Genomic DNA, 17,722 nt, shown 5'->3' with positions numbered 1-17,722 from the left:
CAGAATTAATTGGGGTTGTTAAATTCAGATTCCTGGGCCCACTTCCCAGATTGAATTAGAATATCTGGGGGTGGATCCACATTTTTAAAGCGTCCCAGATGATTTCTCAGGCACATTACATTTGGAACCTTAAACTATAGCATCTTTGACATAGTCTTTATATCTTGACTGTGAGGGCAAACTGCTTCTAAGCTTTTTCTTCCTAATGAACTAGATCATCCTTACCATTTGCATCAGGAAGAGCCAGCTGTAGAACCCCTGCTGAGAAATCATGTTTAACATAGTTCACTTTCTGGATTTCAGGTATCATTCTGCCCTCTGGAAGGAATTGAATTTTGTGCCCAAACATGAAGTATTCCGTTTTAGCAGCTGCTGCTCTTTAGCTGGCACCCCCAAACACTCCAGGAGCAAGCTCTACATACCTACCCTCTGTGTGAGAGAAAGGAGTTCCCTGCCCAGAAGCACAGGCAAGAGAAGTTAGTGACTCTCCTAGAGCACACAAACAGGCCTCTGTAGAGTGGCTAGAATGCAGACATAGGTCAGGGAGCTCCGGTGGGGGTGGGATGGGCTCGATGCCTGTCCTGGGTAGACTTCTACAGGTCTGACTAGAATCAGCGGAGGAAGTTCCTGTTAACCGATGGAACGAGCGTTGGCCAGAGGCCCCAGCCGTCCTGTCAGGGATGCTGGAGCTGATGCAAATCCCTGCTGCTGTTGCTGGTGGGGCTGGCCAAGTTTCTTTTTGTTCAATCTTGTTTCCACCCCCAGCTCCTCTCCAGTCCTACAGATGGTGGTTTATTTGTACACTCCATGCTGATGTTAGATTGAAAGCCTCTCATTGTTTTCGAGCTCAGTGTTTAGATAACACCACATGCCTGTGGCAGCTAGGGCACACTGTAAAGGAAATGCCTGGACTCTAACAGCCCCGTCATTCATTCTCTGTATGTGAGTGAGCGTGGCCTCTGTTTAGGACCATTATAAGAACATTTTTTTGCAGAGATTATTACTTGGGGCCTGCAGGGCTACCGGCCTTCTCCTTGATGTTTGGAGTACTAGGGTCGGTTTCCTAAGTCTTTTCTCTCTTTTCAATCCTAAAAGGATTAAAGCCTGTTTGGCCCCAAGCCTTGTTGCCGCGTACCAGGGCATGCCTCCCTCTGGAGAGAAGACTGCCCTGGAAGACACAGCACTGACCCGCGCTCGTGGGGATAGAGATGGTTTTGATGACTAGGCCAGGTTGGCAGCTGCCTTTGTACGTGGTTCCAGGGGCTCCTTTTCCCATGGGATATCTCCTTTCCTGTCCTCTTAATCTTACCCATCACGCTCATGCCAAAAAAAGAAAATGTGTTGTCTTCATTCAATATTATATCTCTTCTGGTAGTATATAGCTCTTTTAAGTTTTCACTTGGTAAAATGCTATTAAAACTTCTTCCGTAAAAATGTTCAGATAAATCTGCCAGGCTCTTAATTTAGGTCTCTCGAGGCCCTTTCCAGCTCTGTGATTCCCTGGAATTTATAAACTGTTTTTTCCTAAAACTACTAGGATTATTAGGACAACAATGTCTGTGTGAGGCAAAATGAGTTTGTAGTTTTGATGTCACATGAATTTCTGTACCACCCCCAATGTATATACTTAACCTCACTTTCCTACCAGTAATTCAGTGCCCCAGGAATTGAACCCAGAATACAAAAGAAGTTGGTTATGATGTGGTCAGTGAATAGTTCATCCTTTCATGATAAAATAGAGTCTAGCTAATCAAGGGTACTAATTACGAAAGATATACACATAGATACGCGGCCTTTTTTACTTAGTACTATATAATTGTTAATGTTCATGGCCATCCTGGTTCACTGTAAAATTGAAAGTATCTTCTGAGTCATCAAAGGAAATTATTTGGAATCATACTGTGTGAGTTTTTTTTTTTTTAATGTTAGGAATATTATGAGTCTACAGAAGAATAGTAGGTGAACCAGAGCATATCACTCTGCCTAGTGAAGACAGATAAATATATTAACCAAAGTACATATAACCTTGTTGGGAATTGTATAGGAAAACAAGTTATCTTGCTTTTCTAATTGTTACACTACTTGCCCTGCATTTAATTGAAATTTTTTGTTTAATATTTACTGTCTAGTTATGCCATGTAGAATATAAAGTTTCTGTGAACAGATTAAAAATTCAAAAATAAATGCTTAAGTAATAAAATGATTTTTTAAAAGATTTTATTTATTCATTTGAGAGAGAGAGAGAGTGCACGGGAGCATGAGTTGGGGGAGGGGCAGAGGGAGAAGCAGGCTTCCCGCTGAGCAGGGAGCCCGACAAGGGGCCCAATCCCAGGACCCTGGGATCATGGCCTGAGCTGAAGTCAGATGCTTAACCAACTGAGCCACCCAGGCACCCCAGTAATAAAATGATTATTGTTAAAAAAAAAAAAAATACTGGGGCTCCTGGGTGGCTCAGTTGGTTAAGCGGCTGTCTTCGGCTCAGGTCATGATTCTGGAGTCCTGGGATCGAGCATCGGGGGCTCCCTGCTCGGCAGGGCATCTGCTTCTCCCTCTGACCCTCCCCGCTCTCGTGCTCTGTCTCTCTCTTTCTCCCTCTCAAATAAATAAAATAATAAAATAAAATAGACCCAGAATAAACAGTAAAGTATCTGCTTTTCTTGCTAAGGTGCTTTGTATCTCTAATACAAGGATAAATATGTCCCTTAAATGTCATCCATGATTAGCCAGTTAGAGTGGACACGACTCACCTCGCAGGGACTTGGTGAGTATCTACTTGATTATGTAGTTAGCTCAGGCAAATGAAATAAAAACTAATCATTTTAATACGTCTTTTCTTTCATGATGCTTTTGTTCTCTATTTCCTGTAAATTTACTGGTAATTCACCTTTTGGACATTGAAAAGAGGAACTGATAGGTTAGATAACTTACTCTAATGAAATCAAGGAGCCATTCTTATCCCACTGTTACCTTCTGAAATACCTTTCAGATGTAGAAGCCTGACAGGAGATTCTGGACACATTTTGGGAAGAAGTAAATGTGGTCATTTTGCAGACTCTTGTCCAGCCTGCCTCATGCCCAATCCCTATGCTTCCTGCCTTCCAGTTCTCTCCTGCGCTATGGTGGCAATCTATCCCTCCAGAGTGCCATGAGCGTGCGATTCAACAGCAACGGCACCCAGCTCCTGGCCCTGAGGCGTCGCCTGCCCCCTGTGCTCTATGACATCCACTCCCGCCTGCCTGTGTTCCAGTTTGACAATCAGGGTTACTTCAACTCTTGCACCATGAAAAGTTGCTGCTTTGCAGGGGATCGTGACCAGGTAGGTGCCCTCTGTCTCCTGCATCCCACATTCATGCTTTCCTCTCAGATTGCTCCTTCTGTGCTGGTCTTTATTTCTCTTTAGCATCATGTCAGGTAGAAACAATTGAGGCACACGGTGTCTCTGGACGTTCTAGCATAATACTGAGTTTCTTCATCAGAGTTTCCATTGAGTAATATGAGGCACACGCCATGAACCAAGGCTGGCCACAGTATAGTTCTGAGCAACCTAGCTTTGCCAGGTTTGTGAACAGACTTTAAGGTTCTAAGAATGTGTCATTTCAAAAGAAAGGAGGGAGTCCATGGAATATTAGCCTGCCAAAAAAAGAGAGACTTTTTTTGTGTGTGTATCAATAAAACACAATGATGAATGAAACACCCTAAGTACCATCCAAGAGACATATATCCTGAATGGCCCCTTGGGATGGCACCTTTTTCTTGGATGAGATGGGCTGAGCAGCTTTGTTTGAGAGGAAGCCAGATGCTGACTCTTTTACTTTTTATTGCCAGCATCACAACTGGGAAGGAGAACCCAAGCTGTGTTTCCAGTCTTTTCACAGTCCCACTGGGAATTGAGATACTGATGTTGACTTAGAGCTGGCAGTTTAAAAAACATGCTTGGCATTCTTGCACCTGTCTTGGCCATAGAAGTTCTGAAGTGGGTGTCAGTGAGTGGACCAGTTAGACTGGTCTCAGTAATCAAGCTGAGTAAAGACGAATATAAAGAAACATTGATCAAATAAACACATAGGTGTTTTTTTTCCCCTTCTCAAACAGAACAAATATTAGGCTATTTCACATCTAGATTGGAAAAAGAGAGACCTTAGTCTCTTGCTAATGCTTAGTGTTCTCTTTGGGCTCCTCATCATCTTTAACATAATTCTCACATGCTGTACTCACCTCTTTAGAGTTATTTGTGGGCAAGGGACATAAAAGAAACAGTTCTTGGGGAACCTGTGAAGACCCTGCTCTTTGAAGGCAGGACCTAGGGTTTTTCTTCCTAGACTGGAATTGCTACACGCTCCCCAACATCAGAGCTTAAAGACTAGTATATGCAGTAGGAGCACAATAAATGCTTGTTGAGTTGAGTTAAATGTTAAAGAAACTGAAAATATCTTTTAAGTTGTCTAGACTAGGGATGTCCCTTTTGTAAATAGAGAATATGTATCTAAATTCAGAATTTATGTTGAAGGCAGATTCCTAGGGCCTACTTAGCTGTGATCCACACTGGAAACCACTAGGTGGCCTCAGTTATATAAGCGATGTCTCCTTGAAGAAGCCATAATGCCTGAAATTACTTAGTTTTTACAGGCTATTTGTTTCTTGGGTGGGAAGAAGCAGTTTCTAGATATGATCAGACTCACAACAGAACAGATCATTGTCTACTCTTTAGATTGGTTGATTTAGTTTCACTTAGATGTAGAAATGACAACCAGGCCTCTCCCTCCCTTTCTCCCTTCGTTTCTTCCTTCTTGCCTTTCTTCCTTGCTTTTAAGTTAATTTTTCTATCTTCTGTCACTCTCTTATGCATGTGATTCTTATTTCAATGACCAATAAAAACAGGCACTAAATGTAATGGTTTATTAGGCTTTATCACCAGAAACACAGGGGCTGAGGGAACAATGAAAGATGTAAAGGAGAATAGATGTTAATTTTCTTTCAGTTCCTATATTATCAGCCAGAACCTGTCTGCATGGAGCCCTTAAAAGACCCAGAATACAGGCCTCTAGCCAATATGTAGAACACCCAGACCCTGGTTTCTTAACCTCTGTACTATCGACATTTTGGTTGAATAATTCTTTGTTTTGTGGGGTTCTCGTATGCATTTCAAGATAGTAGCATCCTTGGCCTGTCCCCACTGGATGCCAGTGATGTCTCCCCTGTCATCCCGCAGACAACCAAAAACGTCTCTAGACATTGCCAAATGTCCCCTGGGGGACAATTGCCCCGATTGAGAACCTCTGACCTGGGTTATACGCCCGTTTTGCCCAGATACACTGGCACAGGTATTGGTACAGGCAGAACCGGAGTAGGTATTTTGTGATTGTCCTGGTTATGTACACTGACAAGACGTAGTTGTTTTTGTCTTTAAGGTTATATATAGTGATAAGAACATTGAATAGCTTTTCATTTTTTTCTATTCAGATTTGACTAATTTATTATGTGTGTTTTTTAAAAAAATATTTAAGTAATCTTTACACGCAACATGGGGCTTGAACTCATGACCCTGCTGAGATCAAGAGTCATATGCTCTTCCAACTGGAGCCGCCAGGCATCCCTTATGTGTGATTATCCTATGGGAAAAGTCTATGGGTACTGTATCCTCTCTGACAAACTAGACTGTTTTTTGGTTGGGATATATGGTTTTCTGTGAAGGAGGATGCAAAGTCATTGAATCTAACTTTGGATCCATTTCAGAGGTAAAGTCTTTCAAGTCTGTTCATAGTCCCCATAGAGATTATCAGAAGTATATAACCTAGGGAATAGGAAGTACAGAGATTTATGTTAGGCTGTTTTGTTCACTCCTTAGGGACTAAGAAATGAAATGTGGCGAATTCATCATTGCCTGACTCTAATACCTGGCACACAGTGAGAGCGCAATAAATATTTGTTGAAGCAAATCTTGAATACTTTGGTCAATGTGTGGTTTTTAGCTTTTTAGGCCTAAGGCTTCTCTAACTATAAATCAGAATTGATAAGTACCATTTTCTCCTGCTCAACTTCCAGGGACTTTATGAGGATGAATTAAGTAATAGGTTTTTAGTGAGAATAACCTACTGAGCTTATACTTTGTAAGTGCTGTACAGGACGCCAAACTTACTGTCTCATTGCTAGAACATGTCTCTAAGAGGTGACTTACCAGCTCTTCCCACACTCAGAGCTAAAGCAGCGGGTGCCACGGTTACAGTATGATCTGCAGGACTGACATGTATAGTCTTTGACTAGTCCAGACAGGATCTTTTTTGCTGCTTTCAAATTCCAAAGCCTACTCTTTCCTTATACTGGTCTTTATATTTGCTCTTGTTCTTGTATACTTTGAGAACACCCACAGCTGGAGGCTCTGTGCTCTGGAACTCTTCATTTAGTCATGGGCTGGATAACCATCCCAGGGAGGAATCTGAGAATTTCCATAATAGGAATGAACATGGTCAAGAAAGACACTAGGTGATCTATCTATCTGAGACAGTCTTCTGGCTTTTAATTACAGTGAGATAGTCTTTCCACACAAATGGACCAGATACTGTGCCAGAGAACCTATACTTCCTTTTAGACTGTCCTAGGTTCACTAGGTACTTCTTTAGCCTCCAAATGAAATTAACATTTCAAGAAATTGGACTCAGGGAATAGAGTGTGAAATAGGCTGAGCCTACTTTGTGTCTCCCCTATGCTCAGCGCCACCATTGTAGATGAATTCTAATTATAGAGCTATTAGAGATCATTTTGGATAACCCTCCTTCTATAGATGAGAAAACTGAGGCTCAGAGACGTTGGGGATGTAAGTCAAGACATATACATGTTTGTAGCTGAGCCAGGACTGGAACCCAGATTTTTGAGATCTCAGTAGAGCCTTTTCTTTCTCTTTTTAAGATTTTTTTTTTTTTAAAGAGGAAGAAGGGGGGAGGCATTATCTTTTTTTTTTAATTTTTATTTATTTATTTGACAGAGAAAGACACAGCGAGAGAGGGAACACAAGCAGGGAGAGTGGGAGAGGGAGAAGCAGGCTTCCCGCGGAGCAGAGAGCCCGATGTGGGGCTCGATCCCAGGACCCTGGGATCATGACCTGAGCCGAAGGCAGACGCTTAACGGCTGAGCCACCCAGGCGCCCTTTAAAATTTTATTTTTAAGTAATCTCTATACCCGACGGGGTGGGGGGGCTCAAACTCACAACCCCAAGATCAAGAGTCGCATTACAGCCCTTCTCACTCTACATCTTGATGCCAGGAGAAGCAAGGCAAGCAGCAAAAATGAGTGAACTGTGTTAGAAATCGTCAATGGGGGTGGTGGGACTGTGGCCAACTGTAGAGATCCCACCCCATCTAAATATAAATGAGTCACATCTAAGTGAAGCTTTGGCTCAGCTGCAGCCCATTGTTGCCATGAGGGTCTCTGGATTTTTTCAAGTGAAGCCAGAAATCAAGATTTTAGTGTAAAATCTCCTGATCTTTTTTAAATATCATGACAAATTAATACCTTATTGTATGGATAAAATAAATCTGTACATCATACCTATTCTGCATTAAGAGCCACCAGTTTGAAACCTCCGTGCTTCAGCAGGATATTTTTTTCTCATTTTTAGTTTCTTGGTCTGTCACTAATTCATAGGTGAGTGGAGACAAGTTTCTTTTTCCTGCCTCCTACTGGACCCTTACTTATGCTTCCCTCTCCCCCCATCTTTTAAAATAAGAAAGCAGATACTTCCTGAACATCTGCTGTGTGCCAGCGGCTGTGGTAGACACACGACTGCCACTCTGTGCTCAGTGGGGGGTCTGCTTCTCCCTCTCCCTCTGCCCTCCCCCCCGCTCATGCTCAGTCTGTCTCTCTGTCTCTCTCAAATAAATAAAATCTTTAAAAAAAAAAAAAAGACACATGACTGCTAGATAATAACCTCTTTGAAATTTTCTTTTTTTCTTAAGTTTTTTTTTTTTTTTTTAATTTATTTAAAGTAATCTCTACACCCAATGTGGGGTTTGAACTCCTGACCCTGAGATCAAGAGTCAGCCAGGGGTCCCAAGATTTTCATTGAAAGCCCTATATACAATCTCTCTTCCCTACTTTTAGCCAAAAATACATAGTTTGTTTATTTCTAGTATAATCTTTTTATTATTCAAGTTTAGTAACTTCTGTCATCAGATAAAGTGGCATAAGTGACATCAGATTGGCTGAATAGCAACAGAAACAATTAGGCCAAATACACCCTTGAACTTTTTTTTTTTTTTTTTAAACCAGCCCACCTTCTAGTCTTAAAGTATGGTGAGGAATCTTGCAGTTGGGGCACCTGGGTGCCTCAGTCAGTTAAGCGTCTGCCTTCAGCTCAGGTCATGATCTTGGGGTCCTGGGATCGAGCCCCGCATCGGGCTCCCTGCTCAGTGGGGAGTCTGCTTCTCCTTCTCCCTTCGCCTGTCTCCTCCGCTTGTGCTTTCTCTCTCTGAAATAAATAAAATCTTTAAAAAAAAAAAAAAAATCTTGCAGTAAAATAGCACTCCTTCCTCTGGAGGCTGCCTGAATCCAAGGGCTCTCCTCCTTGCTATCACCATCATACTTGGATTTTTTTGTTTTTCCTTTTCTCCCTGAAGCCTGACTGGATACATTCTGTCTCCCAAGCTTCACACTCTCCTCTGCATACTCAGTGAGCCAGTCTCTTAACAGGGTTAAAAAAGAAGGCCAATTTTCCGCCTGCTAGCTCTTCTGGCACACACTTGGAAGGCAGCACTCAGCTTTTGTTCCCTTTCTCTCACAATTCCTTAAATGGGTCTTGCCCTAGATTGTGACAGTCCAGCAGAGCTCAGGCTTCTGGGAAGTAAGTCTTTCAGGCTAACAGGTATATGTAGCCTGGAAATGGACAGTGTGGTAATTTTTTTTTTTTTTTTAGATTTTATTTATTTATTTGTCAGAGAGAGAGAGAGCGCACATGAGAGCGAGCACACAGGCAGAGGGAGAAGCAGGCTTGATCCCAGGACCCCGGGATCATGACCTGAGCCGAAGGCAGATGCTTAACCCACTGAGCCACCCAGGCGTCCTTGGTGTGGTAATTTTTAAATCTTCTTTTGCTTTGGTCTTACCTAAAGCCTGGCCTTGTAAGTTCCTACCTCTTGCTGAAAATGGGATGGGGAAGGAAAGGGAAAGTATGATAACGTTTTTTCGAAAGGGCTGAGCATTGGAGTGTCTGAGTACTGGGATCACTTACACAGGTCTTTCTTTTAAACTTGGTAGATGGCAGGGCCCCCAAAATCATGAGAATGAAATCATTCTAACTTATCCCCTGGAGAGGAGAGCTGACTTGTTCCCTGTGAGTCCAACAGAATGGCCTTGAATACGTGGCCTGGCCCCAGACATTACATCATCACTCAGCCTTTCTGTGCTGACGTTATATGGGTATGGCAGAGGTGCCGGCATTCACCAGTAAGGGTGCTCCGGGCCAGTGAAACACGCGAAGTTGTAACTTTGCTCTTTTTATAACTCCATGTAGCCCAGCTTCAGCTCCCTGGGGGCATGGCATGCCATATGTTCTCCTCTATCTGAAATAAAGACACACTCTTGGGGTCCATCCTTTGACTTGCTTTGTGACTTGAGGCTAATATTTTCTTTTTTTTTAAAGATTTTATTTATTTATTTGAGACAGAGAGAATGAGAGAGAGAGAGCACATGAGAGGGGAGAGGGTCAGAGGGAGAAGCAGGCTCCTTGCTGAGCAGGGAGCCCGATGCGGGACTCGATCCAGGGACTCCAGGATCATGACCTGAGCCGAAGGCAGTCGCTTAACCAACTGAGCCACCCAGGCGCCCGAGGCTAATATTTTCTTCTCCTCATCTTTCTTTTCTGTCTTGTATATTTTTAGCCCTTTAGCTTCTGAAGCACTTTCATTTCATGTTGAATCCTCCCAGTGACAGATTTCACCCCAATGCAAAGCTGAGGCCTATAGTGTTTGAAACTGCAGATGTCTTCGGTCACAGAAGGAGGACTAGACTCAGTCTCTAGCTTGTGATCGTGCTCTCTTCTCTTCCTCATAGACATGCCGCCACCTGGGTTCTACAGAGCAAGTGTTGGTAGCATCTTCCCTGGGCTAATGAGGAAGAGGAATTCCTTGTTGTATATATTATTTAGGTGAATTATTTAGAGGCTTTTATTTTATAGAGAGAAGGTAGCATGAAAATAACTTACTAAATCAGCCATGTTTAACTCTTTTTGAATCCTGAACCTTTTTGAAAATCTAAAAGCTATGAACACTTATTTCAGGAAAATGTACATATGCACATCATTTTGCATATAAAATTAAAGAGTTTGTGGAATTCCTGAAGCCTAGAGGTTTCGGGTGTTAGCAATCCTGAATTAAGATTTTACCCATGGAGGGCACCTGGGTGGCTCAGTTGGTTAAGCGACTGCCTTTGGCTCAGGCCATGATCCTGGAGTCCTGGGATCGAGTCCCGCATCAGGCTCCCAGCTCAGCAGGGAGCCTGCTTCTCCCTCTGACCCTCTCCCCTCTCATGCTGTTTCTCTCTCTCTCTCTCTCTCAAATAAATACATAAATAAAATCTTTAAAAAAAAAAAGATTTTACCCATGGATTAGATCTTTTAGTCCATTTACTGATGCAGTTTTAGAGCTTAGAAAGCTTAAAAGGTTCTGGAGTATAGCAGGCCTGCTACATATGGTCTGGTTTATAAGTGTTTAGCTGAGAAGGAACACAGGTGAGCTGATTTCTTCTTAGGAACAAAAGGAATTGATGTGATCTGGTGACACAACATGACACTTTTCCTTTAATGTATAGTTCCTGGCTCGGAGGCTGGACTCTACTAGGAAATTGCCGGTAGATATTCATGAAGGGAACAAAGTATAACCTTTCCTGCTCTACCTGCCCTATCTTCCTTAGAGATTTGCCTCTTTTTTGGGTGTCTTCAAACTTTGGAGCAAAAGGAAAGTAATGTTTCTTCCTCTGAGTGGTTGGAGACCCCTGCTTGAATGAAGAGTATAAATACTCATATGCAGACTGAAATGAGTGATGCCCTCTCTCCCCTGTGCAGGCCCCACATACAGCAGCTGAGGCCCACAGAGGAGAGATCAGTGCTGAAGGCCATTGGGTTGATTGCCGGCATCTTGCCCAGCTTTCCAAAAGAGTTTTGCCAAATAAAAATTATCTTTAAGTAATGCGGGCTACTTTGTTACAAGCAGCTGTTGGAGATTAGAGCATTTTTACATTTCTTCCCTACTGATTATTTGACTATTACTGGCTGTCTTTACGGAATGTTTCTTTATTAATAGAATTTTTCCTACTTGGTTATTTTAATAAACCAAAGAATTCCAGGAGCCTAATGGAGCTGAAATGGCAAGTGGTCCAAAGAAGCAAGAGTCATATAACTTCACATGAGCGAAAAATAGTGGTAGTCTTATGGGTATGCATATTTGCGTTTTTTTGTTGGGAGCCAAGGGAATTCTATTTCTCCTACCACAAATAAGATAAAATGAACCTATGGCTTTGGCCATTTCCAAAGCAAAATTGCCCTGATTGGCTTTGGATGGCATTTGTGGCAGGTACTGGGTGTAAATGATATGAATGTTATATACCAGTTGCAAACCTTTCTCTGGAAATCGTCTTCGAAAGAGCACATCACGAAATTGTTCAATCACATTTTTTCCGCCTTTCTGACAAAAGGTCAGGGAGAAGTAAGATTTAAATAGCAGTCTCTCTGCTGTTACTAATCTAGGCTAGAAGAGCCATCTGGTTTTTCTATCCTAGTCAATACAGTTAATTAGATAGGCATGCCATTTACTAGAAACTAATTAATCAATTACTATAGAAGGAGCCTTGGAGAAAACTGTAAGTTGATCAGTACTCAATGAATAGTAACTGATTGATATGTTCCCTTCTTTATCAACAAATGTTTGGGAATATCACATGCTGTGCAAACACACAGGCACACACTCACATGTACATATACATACACTTAGAAATGGAGCAGAAAGAGATTTCTCTGTTAGCAAAAGGCATGTTAAGACATTAATGGGTTATTCTTGAAGCATATCAGGTGATGGCCTATCCCTCCTGCTGTCTAGAACATTTTCCTCTTTTTAATGTGGATTTTGGGTGGGAAGAAGGGGGCAGTTTCTGTTTATATCTATGTTTCAAAGCCTGGTGAGGCCTTAGAGTATTGTTGGTAGGGTTATCTGTAACACGTTTAAATAAAGGTATTGGGGAAAGAAAAATAATTGCTTTACTAGAAGATCGCTAATCAATTTGGGTTTGGTTTTTTTTTTGCTTGTTTTTTTCTTCTATTTTCTTCTAAGCGGCTTCTAAATAGTAGGCAGTTTTGCTGTGGCAGGCCAGGCCATGCTTAGATCCCTCTTTGAACCTTCAGGTTATTAAAAATTTCTTGTGACTTGGGTGACTTTATAAAGGTGGTCTCTATATTTAGAGGCATGGACTTCTCTGGGTATTCAGCTAACAAAATGCCTTTGCAAATAGAAAAAGGTCTTTCTCAGAGCTTGTGTAATTGGAGAATGCTAAGAGATGAAAGAGGCAGGAGTTCCTGGAGGGGATGCTGGGCGCTGCAGCAGCCTACCAGAGAGTAGGAAGTGTTAGGTGAATGGCTGTTTTCTATAACGGTTAATGGATTGACAAGGATATGTGGGCAAATGAGACAGTGACAGAGTGCTAATGCGGTCATCTTTTTTCGTGTTGATGGGGTGGTTCCTTCTTAAAACCTATTGAGAAGAACAGCTGTTGAGTCTCTCTGCTTGACCAAGTTAATATTCCATACTGACGGTGAATTAGATAAAATGCACTGGCCTCAGGTTAACTCTGCTTAGAACAACTAGGCTGCATCGAGATGAGTAACTATAGAATGAATGAACAGTGCGATGGGTCAGAGTGTGGCCAGCCTTTAACCTTTGTGGCCAGCTGGGAAGGACTGTGGATGATAAGAATCCACACAACTTTTTGCAGTGGTGTCACCCATCTTACTCACAAAGCCAAATTAAAATTAAGTATGTCTCCCACTCTCTGATCTGAACTAGACTGTGAGTCTCCCACTCCCCCCTGCCCCCCACAATCTAGAGCATTTTGGGAAATGGGGCTTTAATTGCCTAGATAATAGACTATCTAAAATATTTTTCTCCTTCTTTGGAGCCCTGCCCTATTCATCTCAGGATATAAGATAAAAAATTCTTATGAAGTGATTTTTTAATTTGTCATTTACCCCCCACACTGTTTAGAATAAAGTCAAAGAAAAGACCTAAGAGAAGGTAATTCTTTATATTCGTGTCACACTTGGCCATAAACTTAGTATCACCTTGTTTAGTTTTGGCTTTTCTAGAACTGAACAGCAATCTTTTAAGTTTTTTCATGCTAGTGTTTTAAATATGAATTTTGCTTGTGAAGTCCTCCATCATAAAAGGGAGTAAAAATGTTAAATGTGGGAGGGCGCCTGGGTGGCTCAGTCGGTTAAGCGTCTGCCTTCAGCTCAGGTCATGATCTAAGGGTCCTGGGATCGAGCCCTGCGTCGGGCTCCCTGCTCGGCGGGAAGCCTGCTTCTCCTTCTCCCACTCCCCCTACTTGTGTTCCCTCTCTCGCTGTCTCTCTCTCTGTCAAATAAATAAAATCTTAAAAAAAAAAAAAAAAAATGTTAAATGTGGGAATTTGGGGCAAACATTTTTTCTGTTACGTTTCTATAGCTTACTTATTTTTAAAGGGTTATCTGCTGCTGAACCATTCTGTTATCTAGGCCAGAAGTCTTTACTCCAGGTCAGCCTCAGATTCAACACCAGATTCCCTGGGTAAAAATATGCAGAGACTATTTGAAATTAGATATCAACATAAAAGGGAAAAGAAAGAGAAACCTGTACCTTCAGTTTCACCACTTGAGGTGAAGTTCAATTTTCTGGTTAATTTAAATAATTACCGTGTTTCTAGATTTGGATATAATTATGCGGTTTGGGTTTCTTTTGGTAGTGATTGGTCTTTGTTCTCTTGCTAATTTTTCCTTGCATCCCACAGCAAATATTTAAATATCTGTGAGAAGGCCAGTCAAGACTAGCAGTGCCCCAGTTGTCCTCTTGAGCACTATCTATTAGCACGGCCTCAGTCGGAGGCTCCAACCTGACTCTAGGAGGAGATGGGCCCTTCCAATACACCCTTAGAAGAGGGGAACATTTCCAACTGCTCTGATGATGTTAAACGTATCTCTGCACTCAGCCTGCTTGAAATAATCTGTGTTTTTGCAAAGCTTAAAAAAAAAAAAAAGACAAAAGAGCTCTTTTGGCTATCTTATATTTTAAATTAGTCCAGAACTCTGTCCCCTCTCCTGGAGGACTCTTCTCCCAGATATTCATACAACTTGTTCCCTCATTTGAGCTCTGCTCAAAATGCCATGTTATCAGAGGGGCCTTGTGTGATCAGTCTATGTAAAAGAGAAACAGCCAACCCCCAGCACCCTATAAATGTCCTAATCTCTTATTTAATTTTTCTTTATAATACTTATCACCCTCAGACACGCATATATATTCTTAACTTTTTTCCCTCTACCCACTGTCCTCTCACATTACGTGTGCATGTAATTTTTTCTCACCCCACCCAGTAAAATATAAGAAGCTTCATGAGGGCAGGGACAGCATCTTTTTTTGATCAATTCTGTATTTCTTTCCTTGGAACAGTGCCCAACACATAGTAGACATTGGATAAATATTTGTTTAATGAATAAAGGATGAACTCATTTTTATTTCAGTCTCCCACAGTCAGCAGTGTCCCAGGCAGCCAACTTCTAATGCTGGAAGGGGCCCAGCAGACAACCATGAAATGCCATAAATGAATTCCAGGGCAGTTTTGTGATTCCATTGTGTGTGAACACTTAAACGGTCTGACTAGACGGCAGTGGGTCAAGACCCCCGCCTTGGAAATCATCCCAAGCTGTTCCCTTGTGATGGTTCCAAGAGGAAGAGAGGGTCAGGAATTGCCCTTATCCCTGAGGGGAAGCCTGTACATTATATGCATTTTCTACATATTTTAGGAGCTGTCATATTAAATTCCAAAGGCCTTTACTCTGTGGGCGTTTTCTCCCTTCTAAGGCAGTCTTCTGAGTCAGCATTCTGTCTGGGAGTCCCCTTTTACCTTTTCATGACTTTCCCTGCTGAATAGCTGAGCAAATAGGAAAGCGCTGATCCTTCACTATGAAAGAGTAAACCTCTGATAAGCCAAGCCTGTCTCACTTTTTTTTCCACTTTTTTTGTAATATTTATTTTTTGTTTGTTTAGTTTGTGAAAGGTATGGGGGGGCAGGATAGCAGGAATTCTATATGAAGTTTTATAGCCTCTTTTAAACATAGAGCATGAAATGAGATGTTGAGTAATAAAGTATATATTATATATACAAATAATTAGTGGATAGTTCTCTTATGTTCTGTCTCCCCATGTGTCTTATTTTGGGTTCAAGTTTCAGGTGCACATGGTTAATTTGGAAATGCAAGAAATACTAGAGGAGTAGGGGTGTAAGTAGGGAAAGGAAGGGTGATTTAGTGAGCCAGCAACAACTGTGGGCAATTGGAGCTTGATCCTGAAAGGAGAGAGTATTGAGCACCCACTTCATTCCACCTGGGAACAAGAAAGCTGATATTGATACACCAACTTCCATCAGTCATTGGCTGAGTGCTGCTTCCAAGAAGTGTTCATTCACCAGAGCAGCCTGCAGTCTCCTAGGCTTTGGTTTCGATACTGGCAGTTGGCAGTGAGGTTGAGTATATGAAGCAGTAAGGCTTGAGGGATATGAGCAGGGTATCAAGGACTGAGCTATGCCATGCTTCCTGTTTCTGCTGAAACAGCACCCGTTACTTTCCCTTTGCCCCTTCCTTTCACCTTTTCCACATCTTTACCCAAGGTCAGCTCAGTGCTCAACTCCGTCTTGCTTTGCCTCTTTGTGAATCACCAGGCATCTTATTTGTCGTAATGGCACCTAGCGATTTCTACTTCCTGGCACCTAGCGATTTCTACTTCCTGGCACAGTAGTTGTGTACCTACATGTATATTTTCTACCTTAAGCTCCTTGGGACCCCAGGTGTTACCTTACATGTCTTCGTGAGTCCCAGAGTACCTGGCACATAAGTGCTTGGTTAGTAGAGGAAAGCCCTTGGGTTCCTGAATTCCAGCTTCCTAACTTCCTATGAGGAAGGTATCATAAACTATAGGGAGTTACTGGATGAATCCTAAAGTCAGGGCAATGAGGATTCACTTTTTCTTTTTTTCTTCTTGTTTTAAGGAAACTTTAAAAAGGTGTATACTTTAGTAGTATTAAGGATATTCACATCATAATGTAACCATCTCCACCATCCATCTCCAGAAGTTTTTCATCTTCCCAAACTGAAACTCCATACCCATTAAATAGCAGCTCCCCATTCCTCCCTCCCCCCAGTCCTTGGCAACTACCATTCTACTTTCTGTCTCTATGAATGTGACTACTCTAGATATCTCATAAGTGGAATCATACAGTATTTGTCTTTTTGTGATTGGCTTATTTCACTTAGCATGTTCAAGATTCATCCATGTTGTAGCACAAGTCAGAATTTCCTTCCTTTTAAAGGCTGAATAATGTTCCATTTTATGTATATACCACATTTTTTTTTATACATTCATCTGTTGATAGACACTTGGGTTGCTTCCACCTCTTGGCTAGTCTGATAATGCTGCTATAAACATAGGTGTACAAAAATCTCTTACAGATCCTCTTTTCAGTTCTTTTGCATATTTACCTAGAAGTGGAATTGCTGGATCGCGTGGTAATTTTATTTTTAATTTTTTGAGGAACTACTTGCTGGATTTTTTTGATATAAGCCATCCTAATAAGTGTGAGATAGTATCTTATTATAGTTTTGATATGCATTTCCCTAATGATTAGTGATGTTGAGCATCTTTTCATGTGTTTATTGGCCATTTGTGTATGACCATTACATATTTTTTTCTTTGGAGAAATGTCTATTCAAGTCCTTTGCCCGTTTTTAAAATCAGGTTGTTTTTTGATGTTGTTAAGGAAACTTTTCAATTGAAGTCTTGTGGGATTAGTCTTTGGGTTTCCTTGTCTTGAGCGTATTTATGTAGTGACTTGTCAAGTAACAATGAGCCAGCAGCTTAGAGACTTTTAGCTCTGATCTGATTTCCCCCATTCCTTTTCAGAGGAAGCATAGAATCTTAGAATTAAATGAGCTTCAGAGAGTGTCTTAGTCTATTATGGCTGCTATAACAAAATAGCACAGACTGGGTGTCTTATAAATTACAATAATTTCTTTCTCACAGTTCTGGAAGCTGAAAGTCCAAGATGAGGGTACCAGCATGGTTGGGTTCTGGTGAAGGCCGTCTTCCGGGTTGCAGACTGTGGACTTCTCTTTGTGTCCTCACAGAGAGGAAGGCACCTGGGGACCTCTGTTGGGTCTCTTATTAGTAAGAGTGCTAATTCTGTTCATGAAGGCTCTACCCTATGACCTAATCACCTCCGAAAGGCCCCACCTCCTGATACCATCACACTGGGCATTAGGATTTCAACATGTGTATTTGGTGGGGAATGCAAACATTCAGACAATAACAGAGAGCAAGCAGATGAGAAAATTGGACCCATTTCTTTTTCCACTGTGCCCTGGGCTAAATCACCTAACCCTGTGGATAGCATTTTCTTTATCTTTAAATATGTCTTTCTTTGCCTCCTCTCTCATGTTCCTACA

The 17,722-nt window shown here is 41.7% G+C and overlaps 1 protein-coding gene across 2 annotated transcripts in view; it reads left to right on the top strand.

Annotated features, from left to right (window-relative positions):
* DCAF5 (DDB1 and CUL4 associated factor 5) overlaps positions 1-17,722 on the top strand; it is a 106,957-nt gene that overhangs the window by 61,719 nt on the left and 27,516 nt on the right. For both annotated transcript variants that reach the window (XM_032405399.1, XM_032405398.1), the window contains exon 6: positions 3,103-3,316. In XM_032405399.1, coding sequence (XP_032261290.1) covers positions 3,103-3,316 — 214 coding nt within the window. The remainder of the gene's footprint in view (positions 1-3,102; positions 3,317-17,722) is intronic.

The sequence above is a fragment of the Phoca vitulina genome, unplaced genomic scaffold, assembly GCF_004348235.1.
Source record: "Phoca vitulina isolate PV1807 unplaced genomic scaffold, GSC_HSeal_1.0 scaffold7, whole genome shotgun sequence".
Taxonomy (NCBI): domain Eukaryota; kingdom Metazoa; phylum Chordata; class Mammalia; order Carnivora; family Phocidae; genus Phoca; species Phoca vitulina.
This window is presented reverse-complemented; position numbering and strand designations above follow the sequence as displayed.